The sequence below is a fragment of the Tauraco erythrolophus genome, chromosome 10 (assembly GCF_009769465.1).
Source record: "Tauraco erythrolophus isolate bTauEry1 chromosome 10, bTauEry1.pri, whole genome shotgun sequence".
Lineage (NCBI taxonomy): Eukaryota > Metazoa > Chordata > Aves > Musophagiformes > Musophagidae > Tauraco > Tauraco erythrolophus.
The window spans coordinates 33100786-33111949 of record NC_141474.1 but is presented as its reverse complement, the minus strand read 5'-3'; the positions used below and the strand labels follow the sequence as shown (position 1 = coordinate 33111949).

At 58.2% G+C, this 11164-nt stretch overlaps 1 protein-coding gene across 1 annotated transcript; it reads right to left on the bottom strand.

The window, feature by feature from the left end:
• Nucleotides 1-9346: 9346 nt before the first annotated feature.
• Nucleotides 9347-10558, bottom strand: FOXD3 (forkhead box D3). The gene has a single exon (XM_086617668.1). The coding sequence runs from the start codon at nucleotides 10556-10558 to the stop codon at nucleotides 9347-9349; it is 1212 nt and encodes a 403-aa protein (XP_086473794.1).
• Nucleotides 10559-11164: the final 606 nt, after the last annotated feature.

Here is an 11164-nt window from a genome sequence, read left to right as displayed (position 1 = left end):
CGCACGCGCTTCCGCCTTCGGAGCGGGCTTCCGGCGGGCGCGCGCTCCCGGTAAGGCGGCGCAGGCGGCGCGGCGCGCATGCGCGGTGGAGTGCGTGCGCCTGCGCGGCTGCGCGGGCGGCAACCGGTGGGGCGGGGGGGGGGGCGCGGCCCGGTCCGGGGGGGTGCAGTGGGAGCGGGAGGTTCGGCTCGGAGGGGTCGGGGGATCCGGGAACGGCGGCTGGGCCAGCAGCTGCAGCTCCCGAGCCGTCGGTGCTCGGCCGCGGTGCAGCCCGTGCCTGCCCCGCGCACCGGCGCGATGTTCAGCCGGCGGGCACGGTGAGCAGGGGGTGCCCGTGCGGTGTCTTGCCCTGCTGACGTGCGTTCCGTCATGGCTTGGTGGTGCTGGCGTCCCTGTCGCGGCAGTTAAGGGGGGTGGGAGAGGTGATGGTGGGTGTTGCTGGTGAAAAGCACAGTCCGGGCGCACGGGAAGACTGGCTTTTTATCCAGGTGGTGGATGCAGCTGTTTGGGTTTTTGTTTGGTTTTGCAGAAGGGAGTGAGCAGCTGGAAGCCTTCTTCTCTAGCCACGCCGGATAGCTGGGAAGCAGCTCCTCGATCTTTAAGTCCGGGAGATGTTACCTAGGAACAAACTTAGACTCATAGAGCCATAGAACGGTTTGGGTTGGAAGGGACCTCAGAGATCATCTGGTTCCCATGGGCAGGGACACCCTCCACTACACCAGGTTGCCCAAAGCCCCATCCAACCTGGCCTGGAACACTTCCAGGGATGGGACATCCACAACTTCTCTGGGCAACCTGTGCCAGTGCCTCACCACCCTCTGAGTGAAAAATTTCTTTCTTAGATCTCATCTAAATCTCCCCTCTTTCAGTTTAAAGCCATTGCCCCTTGTCCTAACACTACATGCCCTGGTCAAAAGTCCCGCTCCAGCTTTCCTGTAGGCCTGCTTTAAGTACTGGAAGGCTGCTGGAAGGTCTCTCTGGAGCCTTCTCTTCTCCAGGCTGAACAGCCCCAACTCTCTCAGCATGTCTTCATAGCAGAGGAGCTCCAGCCCTCAGATCATCTCCGTGGCCTCCTCTGGACTCGCTCCAGCAGCTCCATGTCCTTCTTGTGTTGGGGACTCCAGAGCTGAACACAGCACTGCAGGGGGGGTCTCAGGAGAGCAGAGCAGAGGGGCAGAATCCCCTCCCTCGACCTGCTGCCCACACGGCTTTGGGTGCAGCCCAGGACACGGTTGGCTTTCTGGGCTGCCAGCACACGGTGCCGGCTCATGTTGAGCTTCTCATCCACCAGCACTCCCCAGTCCTTCTCCTCAGGGCCACTCTCAATCCATTCTCTGCCCAGCCTGTGTTTGTGCTTGGGATTGCCCCAACCCACTTGCAGGACCTTGCACTTGGCCGTGTTGAACTTGGAGAAGAAAGATCGTCCACACCATAGGCCTCTCTTTTACAGCCTCTCAGTTTTAACCTCTATGATTGTCTTTAAGGTCTTGACCATGGCAGGGGGGTTGGAACTGGATGATCTTTGAGGTCCCTTCCAACCCAAACCATTCTGCGATTCCATGATCTTAAATCATCTTTTTACAACCCATATACCAATATTTAGAAGAACAGTCTCTGGTTTTCCTTAGATTGCTGTTTTTCTTCTAGTTGTGGGTCTAACTGAGCTTGGCGTATGAAAGTTAGTAGAAAACTGATTATTTTTAAAACTAACACCACATACTGAGGTTTTCATGGCCAGACCTTCTGATGAACTGCCAGCAGTGGTCTCCTTGAACTGGATTTCCAGCTCTGAAAGTTATAAATGGTTTAAACCAAACAGCTACAAAATGGAAGCATGGTCAAGAAGTATCTGATGCTTACAACAGAAACGTTCAAGCAACCAGAGATGACAGGAAAACAAATTCTTCACAGATTATTATTTTTTTTTTTACATTTGCAGGTTCTTTTCAAAATACATAAACACTAGGCAGCATACAGTATTGCATACCATTAGAGATGGCTTTTCTTCCTTGAAGTTTTTCCAGTCCAATAACATATAGAATACCAGTTTCCTCTATCCCAACCATTTTTCAGTCAAGTGCCAATTACTTGGACGTCCTGGTCCCTCTCATGCCTGCCAGAATTTTGGCATTCTCAGTGACTGTCGCTTGTGTTACCTCAGGCAGGATGGTATGGAGAGAGTGGAAGTTTGTGGTCTTAAACATAACAAAATTACACTCGTCTTCTGGCCTGTCAAGGTGTCTGGAGCGATAATCTTATTGGAAACAGTGGATTATGGTCATCAAATTTTACATATTTTACTTAAATCTCTTATGCTCAATCTCTCATATTGCTGCTAAATAAAATACTTTCATTTTAGGGTATTAATGAGATCCTAAGGGATGTCGGGAGATGATAAATGATGTACAATAAGTGTAGTCCTAAAAATTCATCAACTATGAAGTAAATCAGGAAGGCTTACGCCTACTGAACCCCACCACTTTTTTGTCATGATACATGACGCTGAAAACTCACGATGCAAAGTGAATTCCCAGCCTAGGCCTGGAGGAGAATCACCACAGCAGGTCCCTGGTTTGTTTTCTCCTGTCCCAGCCCCTCTCTCCTTTCCTTCTACTCTTCCCTCCAGGATTTTCCATGCCCGGAATTCCCTAAAGCCTGCTCCTGAACCACGAGGCCGGGGAACCAGCACAGCAGTCCTAAGCCACCGCCAAGGCCGCGAGCGTTGCCTATGGGCTCCTACTGAAAAGAAAAAAAAGAAAAAGGGGGGGAAAAAAGAGGTTTTAGGTTTTTACCTTGCGAATTATTGATAATTTGGTCCTGGAGCCGGTGTGGGCGAGCAGGAGTGCCCGGCTGCACACCCAAGTGCATTATTTCAATTAGCTGAGCACTCTTTGTGGCAAGGTGAGATCATTGACTCCCCGGGAAAGCTTTTTTATCGAATGCTTTCCAAATACTGGCGTTGGTCACGTCGCCTGGAATTGAGTCCCTGTCACTAGTGTTTCTGCGGTGACTTTGACCAGATCAATGGCTGGAAAAGGCATTAAGGACACATTGACACGGCGGGGTAGCAGACGAGCGGGGCTTGGTTTTGGTTCTCAGCGGTAAAGAGAAGCCGATAATGAGCAGATCAACGGCTTTTCTTAACCCTTGGCGTTCTCGGGAGGCTGCGGCGAGGCTGCTGGCTCTTCTCCTCCACCTCGGCTCGTAGGGTTGAGGTAAAGCCAAGCGGTGGTAAGGCAGATATCTCCCGGGTGTCACCCAACAATTCCATAAATCTGGAGTGAAATGCAGTCGGAATAATGAGAAAGCCTTTCCTAGGGCGGGCGGGAGGAAGGGAGCCCTGGATGAGGCTGCGGCTATAAAAAGTTGCTTTCCAGCTCATCTAAGATTTCGTTTCTGAGCTGAGCCGTGAGGCAGGAGCGAGTGGGCAAACAAACTGTGGAGACGTTTTCGATTGTAGCTTCACCACCTGTCCTTTTCCCGGCTTCCCGACACTGGGAAATCGCCCGGAATTTAGAGGGCACGTTTGCCCGGCCGGGAGAGGCGGAAGATGCGAGTGCGGACAGACAGCCGGGCTGTGGAAACCCTCCGCTGACACTGCTGTAGCCACGATTCTTTCCCATCTTCCTTTCCTCAGCAAGAGAAATAAACGTGTTTGAAACCACTACCATCACCTGCAGGGAGCTTGGGAGTTTTTCCCCCTTTTTTCTTTTTTTTTCCCCTTTTTTTTTTTTTTTTCCTGAAACACGAGCACTTAATAAAGTAATTAGAAAAGCTCGAGATTTGGTTTGGTTTTCCTAAATCCCTGCCATTCTCGGAACAGGCTGTGGGATCTGGGGGACCACGGAGCTTCCCCCGCCCGCCCCGGGGACGCCCCGCCGGGACGGCTTCTGCCTCCGTGCCCGGAGGATGCTCCGAGCCCTCCGCCAAACAGGGCGAGACGCTTCATCCCGTGATGGAGAGGAGATGCTGAGCGGTTTTCGCCTATCCTGGCGATTTCCATTTTGCTGAAGCTCGAGGAAACAGGGATTTTATTGAACCTGGAGTTCAAGGACGCTCCCTCTCACGTTTCACCGTCTTAATAAAGTTGCGAAGTGCCCTACTTCCTCCACTTGCTTACCAAATCCTGAATTAATAAAGTTTACTTAGCTATTTAAATAGATTAAATGTCACATTTTAAATGGAAGGGGAAGGTTCTACCTTACTGACCTATTTTTCATTTCTGATTTAGAAAAAGGCAAGATTAGCATGGATATTGCATTTTCAAGGACCTCGCCACTATTAAATAGACTGTTAAGTGCATTTTATGGCTGAAGAGTCTGTTCCCAGTTCAGTCCGGAAGACGTGCTAAGTTCATCTCTACCTGCTACATTGAACATTCACTGACTAAAATACTTTCTGTGGATGTAATACCTATGCTCAGTATCTCTTAAGTACATAACGCTTGATGTTTTAGGACTGGTAAAATGTATTTCAGTGGAAGTCCCTGGAATAGAAGTGTTGGCTCTCAAGAAAACTGGATGGCGAGTGTTTGGCCAATTGCATGAAATTCAATGCACCCGGTTCGGTGCAGAGGTGAGATCAAGGGAGGGGAGGCTGCGGGGATGGCAGATGAGGATGCTCACGGCTCCAGACGGAGTGTTCCGCGGAGGCTTAAGCTCCGCGGAGATTTAAGCGCCTGTCAGACACAGCCCCGGGGGATGCGCTAAACGACAGTGCCGTGCCCGAGCCGAGCCTTGTCCGCAGCCGCGGATCCCCGGGGATGGGCGGTGTTAACTTCTGCGCGCTACTCGCTGTGTTTCCTCAGCCTTTTAAAATCGCTTGGAATTACACCCCCGGAATGGCAAGACTGTTTTACCGCCTTCCTGGGCCGTGCTGACCTGCCGGGAGCCGGCGAGGACGGGCCCCAGAACACTCCTCACCCGAGGGAGCTCCTGCAAAACCGCCCGAGGAGCCCCAGGAGACAAAATCCTATTGAATTCCCCGGGGAACTGTCCCTCTGCCCCGGACCCGCAGTGGGGGAATGAAAAAACCGCACCTCCCCTAAAGCAAGTCTCTGTGGCGTTTTTCCCGGTGTGGGAGACCCCCGAGGGTCCCACGCAGGACGTGGCTCTTCCCAGACCGCAAATCTCGCCCTCCTTCCTTTGTTTCTGGTCCAGGACATGAAGCCCGGGCCGCCAGGCGGGGACCGGGGAGAGCCGCATCCCCCACCCCGGAACGGGAGCGCTCGGAGCCCCCCCGCGCCCCCCGCTCGGCCCAGCCCGGCCGCTGGGAGCCCTGTTCGGGCAGCGCTGGGCATTTGCGGGGTGATGCGCGGCTACTTGGGCCGATATATCGGTTCCCCCGAAACTGCCGGCGTGGAGCCCAGCCCGTAACCCGCCAGGGAAGCGGGGAGCCTCGGTTAGACATCCTCGGGCGAGAGCCGTCCTCAAACGCCACCCGTGTCCCGAAGGTTTCTGGTGTCACAGTGGATGCCTTCCTCCGGCCACCTCTCCGCGGGACAGACGGTGTCGGAGCACCGGGAGGGAAAAGTCTCTGACGGGCATCTGCCCCCTGGACGCTCCCGCCGGACCGGCCCCTCCGCGGGCACGGGCAAACCCGGCCTCAGCTCTGCCCTCCCGGAGCTGCCAGCCGGGAGTTGGGGGGGGGGGGGAACAGCCCGAGCGCTGGGGCTCCTTCCTGGGAAACGACGTCCATGCGCGATAAATAGACATTTTTCAATAACCGCGAAAGATCTTTTCCTGCCTTTTTAAAAGCTCGCCGCAGTCTTTCAACACCCATGAGCGCGCAACTTTCAGCCCTGCTCTGTGCCCGGGGAGAGATCCATTATGCTATAAATAGGCGGCGTTGAGAGCAGTTAGCGCGGAGGCGGCGGGGGGGGGGGGGGTTGGAAGCGCAAGTCCCGCGGCCGCGCAGCGCCCGTCTCCGCCGGCCGCGAAAGAGAGAGAGGGTTCCCCGGGAGACCCGCATCAGGCGAGGAAATGGCCCTGAAGAGCCCGTCTCGTCCCTTTTTCAAGCACCGAGGTGGTTTAGAGGATTAGGCCAGATCCTATCTCCAGCCTATTGTGCATTCCCCGTCCCCTTCCCCGGGCGGAGAGCGCGGCAGATCAGCAATTGTAATAAATAAGGGGGGAAGGGGGGGGTCGGAGGGGTGGGGGTGGCTCTGGGTAAACTCTCCGGGCGGCGATGATGGTCATTTTCCCGGTGCTTAGGATCCAGTTACTTTCAATGCACCCCAGGGACCGACATGACACGTCTTGTACTAATAGGCATCTGTCACCGGCCGTGTCAAGTTTTGCCATACGCGTCGGACAAGCTTGCGGAAGGAAAAAGAAAAGAAAGAACGGGAAAAAGAGTTTCTGTTGTCTGGCTGAAGCGAGTGGCCGCGGAAACTTCTCCGGGAGATGGTGTCCCCGGCTGTCCCCGGCCCGCCGCCGCTCCCGGCCCGGCTCGGCGCGGCCGCGGAGGGCTGTGCTTCTCTCCACCGGGCAGCGCCGTGCCGTGAAAGCTGCTCGCCGGCCCGGCTGCAAACCCTCCCCTCTTTGGGGACCGGCTTCTCTCCCCCCCCGGACCACCGAGCCCGGTCGGTAGCTTTGCGCGACCCACCGGGACGCACCGTCGTGCTGCCCGCTGCAAGGGCACGTCGAGCCCCGGTCCCACCCCCGGCGGCTTCGGGCACCGGTGATGCTCCCGGTCCCCTGCGGGGGTGCTCCCGGCCCCGGGGGGGCGCGCCCGTTCCCCGCGGGTGCAGCGGGAGCCGCCGCGCCCCCTGCAGGCCCCGGTGCGCCACTGCAGCCCCCCGCCGCCGCCACCGGCAGCCCTCACCTGCCCGCACGGCCCCCGCTGCGGCTACCGGACCGGCCCTGCGGCTGCGGGGAGGGCGGCCGCCGGACGCGGGGCTCGCCGCCGCGGCCCTTCCCGAGCCCCGTGCCCTCCCGGTGCTGCCCGGCCGCGGGAGCCGCCGCCCGTTCCCCGGGAAAGGCTTCTCCGGCGCCGCAGGGTCCCGCCGGCCGCGCTCCTCGGCGATCGGGGGGAAACCGGGGGAGAGAAAGAGAGGACGGAGGTAACCGGGGGAGAAGGCGGCGGGGAGGAAAGTTGCCGGTTCCGCCGCCGGCGGCGCGCAGATGCCGAGCCCGAGGTATTGCTGCTATGTGGGGAAATATGAGCGAGTAATTTTATAAGTAACAAAGGCCGGGGAATGGAATGAGCCCCTGTTATCCGGTGTCCTCTGGAAGCCCTGGATCAGCAGCTTCTTGAGCCTGAAAGTGAATTCAAGAAGAGGCTCCTTTCCCTTTTCCCAGGGGTATCCGCTAAATATAGAAATAACCTCCGCGCGTGTTGCACGAATCACCTACCATTTGCTGTTTGTGTAAAACCGATTAGCCAGACACAAGTGTGAAACAACTTGTTACTTTTATAGCCGCCGCGCACAAAACAAATTTAGACCCGTCGGGTCTCGCCGGGGACCGGAGCTCCGGCCGGTGCCCATGTAGGGCCCTGCCCGACACCGAGCCCCCCGCTCGCTTCAGGTGCCTCTTCTCCCTTTTCGTGCCAGATGATTAGCGAGTCCTTATTTATAAAGTTCAAACTATCTCATCACCGCGCTGCTTGTTTTATTTTGGGCCATGTATGCGGAGGTATAAATATTTACTTAGGAAGAAATAATATTTACTGCTTACCAGGAAAGCAAGGACACTTCTATTTATTATTATTTTAATTTTTTTTTTTTTTTTTAACCCCAGCGGTTGTTAGAGGTGAAACAAGCGCCTCGGCCAGCTCCTCCCGCAGCGAAACCCGGCGCCCGCTGCATTTTAACGCCGCCGGTTTTCCTAACAAAGGCAGTGCGTTATTTGAGCGGAAAAGTAAAATCCACGCAGGTTTCCAAAGGTGACGAAAATTCAGCGTTTTGCGAAGCAGAGAATAAAGGAGCAATCGCTGTCGGTGCACAAGAGAGACCGAGATCTCGCCAGGCTAAACCCTCGGAGCGGTGTTTTAAATAACGTAATGCGCTACAGATTTTTTTTTTTTTTTAATTATTTTTTTTTTCCTCTTGGCGATCTCATCATTTTAGTCCCGAAAATGCCCACAAATAAACGTTTTTGTTTTGTTTTGTTTTTTTTTTCTCAGCTTCCCTTAAAAGTTATTAGGGATTAGCTGGGAAAAGCCGTGCCTTGTCCGTGGGAACGCAGAGCCACTTCTTTAACACCGATTATTTTCCTGATCTTAACGAAAGGTCCGCGCTCTCACACCACACGAGTACGGATTGAATTATATTTTTTTCCCCCCCAAAAAAAAATAGTAAACGTTGCTTAGATCGCCCCAAAGTGCGTTATTTAAAACCATTTCCCTTATAATTAACCCCAAAAGCCAACCCCGAGCGTACCTAGTCCGGCCGGGAAGGGGCAGGATCCCGCAGCGCCGGGATGCAGAACCGAAGCCAGGCTACGAAAAATTAATATATTTAGGGAAAAATTATGGCGCGGTTGAGGGAGTCTCGGATCTGCCCGGAGACGGTTTAATTTTGAAGGAATCGGTGCGATGCTGGCCCCGCCGCGGCGGCCGCTCCGGCAACGAGCTGGGCCGGTCGCTGTCGTTGCGCGGCCGCGGACGGTGCATCCCGAAGCGAAGCGGCGGAAAGTACCTGCGGAGCCGTGGGAAACCCGTCCGCACCGAGAGCAGCGAAACCCAAACCTCCGCGGGAAGGAGAGGGCCGGCGCTGCGCGGCCGCGGGCATCCCGCTCGGTTTTCCAGCCTCCGCGGTGCCCGCGGCTCGTCCTTCGGGCGGGTGCTCAAAGATACGCCTCTCACGCAAAGACGGGCAGAGCATTTTAAAAATTTATTTACAAAGTTGTGTACAACACGAAGGGATAACATTTAGAATACATATATTCATTCATATATAAACAGACTTCTATAATAGAATGACAGCGTTTTCCTCCTTTGTGTTTCTTTTTTTTTCTCCAAAATTCTCCTTTTTTTTTTTTTCCTGTTCGTTTGTTTAATATTTAAAATTTCCCCCGCTTAATTTTTGTATACATTTTTTTTTCCTCGTTTGTTCGTTTATTTCGGATAAAACCGCTCGGAGCGCCGGAACCTTCAAAAAAAGTGAAAGTTCGCAGCTCCTAATCGCGACCGTCGTTTCGCCTCTTTAGAAAAATAAAAACCCCGAAAGCAACGTCAGTGATTTTTCATACAAATATGTACAAGCGGCGGTGGCGAGTGGGCTGATGCCCGCTGCTCGGAGCCGGGAGCCCGGCGCCGGGGGTGCGGCGGCGGCCGCGGAGCCCCGAGGGGGCGGCCGGCGGCGGCGGGGCTACGGAAACTCGCCCGCGGCTACCGCCCGCGGCTACTGCGCCGGCCACTTGGCCTGCACGGCGGCGGCGGGGGCTGCGGGCTGCAGGAACTGCCCGGCGATGATGTTGGTAGGCACGCTGAGGATGGGGGCGATGGCGGCGGTGGTCCTGGCCAGCGCCAGCGGCTGGTGGGCCATGAGGGCCGACTGCACGGTGACGGGCGGCCGCAGGAAAGTCTGGGCGCTGGCGGCCGAGCTGGCGGCCGGGACGCCGATGATGTTCTCGATGCTGAAGGAGGGGCGGCTGCTGGGCTCCGACTTGACGATGGAGCCGGCGGCTCCCAGGCTGTTGAGCTGCAGCTGGAGGCTGGGGCTGAGCTGGGAGTTGAAGGCTTTGCGGCTGAGCTCGCTGGACGGCAGCAGCGGCACGGCCGGCGGCAGCATGGGCCCCACCGGGGGGATGTAGGGGTACTGCAGCGCGGCGGCGGCGGCCGCGGGGTGCGTGTAGGCGCCGGGGTGCAGCCCGTAGGGGCGGCCGTAGGGGCCGGCGAGGCCGTAGGCGCCGAAGCCCTGCATCATCAGCGCCGTCTGGTCCCGCAGGTGCTCCTGCTGGTGCCGCTTGAAGCGCTTCCTGCGGCGGAGGAAGCTGCCGTTGTCGAACATGTCCTCGGACTGCGGGTCCAGCGTCCAGTAGTTGCCCTTGCCCGGGTTGCCGGGCTCCCGGGGGATCTTGACGAAGCAGTCGTTGAGGGAGAGGTTGTGGCGGATGCTGTTCTGCCAGGCGGGGAACTTCTCCCGGTAGTAGGGGAAGCGGTTGCTGATGAACTCGCAGATGCCGCTGAGCGTCAGCTTCTTCTGCGGGCTCTGCAGGATGGCCATGGTGATCAGGGCGATGTACGAGTAGGGCGGCTTCACCAGGCTGCTCTTGGGCTTGCTCTGCCCCGCCGCCGCCCCACCGCCGCCGCCGCCGCTCGCCCCCTCCTCGCCGCCCCCCTTGCCGCCCTCGGCCGCTCCGCCGGGGGCCGCCTCGGCCGGGCTACCGCTGCCGCTGCTGCCGCTCTCCGCGCCCGCCTCCGCGGGCAGCGCCAGCTCCGCCGCCTCGTCCAGCGGCAGGCGCGGTAGGGCGGCGGGGCTGCCGGCCTCGCCGTCGCTGTCCTTGCCCAGCCCGTCGTCGCCTTCGCCCACCACGTCGATATCCACATCCTCGGCCGCCGGGACGGTGGGGCCAGACATGTCGCTGGCGCTGCCGCCGCCCGACAGAGTCATCCCCGCTCGGCGGACGGGGCGCGGCGGCGGGGCCTCCCGCCCGCACCCGGCGGCGCGGCGGGCTCCCCCCGCGCCCCCCTCCTCCCGCCGCTGCTCCGACCGGTCCCTGGGGCTAGACCCGAGCGGCCCGGCTGCCCCCCGCCGCGCCGTCCCCGCGGGGCATGGGGCGGCCGCGCCCGCTCCTCTCCCGTCCGCGGCGTCCCGCGGCGCGGGGCTGCCCGGTCACCTCCGGCTGCGCGCCCCGCTCCCGCCGCCGGGCATCGGGGATCAGGCGGCGACGCTGGCTCCCGCACGCCGAGATGGGCGCCGGCGGGCGCCGGGCATGGGGCCGGCTCCGCGGGCACCCGCCGCTCCACCGCTCCGCTCCGCGGCCGCGGCCCCGCCGCGCACCGCTCCGCCGCCCTCGGCTTTTTTTTTTTTGTTTGTTTGTTTTGTTTGTTTTCCTCCTTTTTCCTCCTCTTTCCTGTTTGGTTGGGCTTTTTTTCCCCCCCTCGGCGGAGGGAGGGGACGGAGCTCCTGGCGGCCGGGCGGGGCGGGGGCAGGAGGCCGGGGCGTCGCGGGGCCTCGCTCGCCACTTTGGAAGCGCGGCGGTTCGGACTGCCTGAT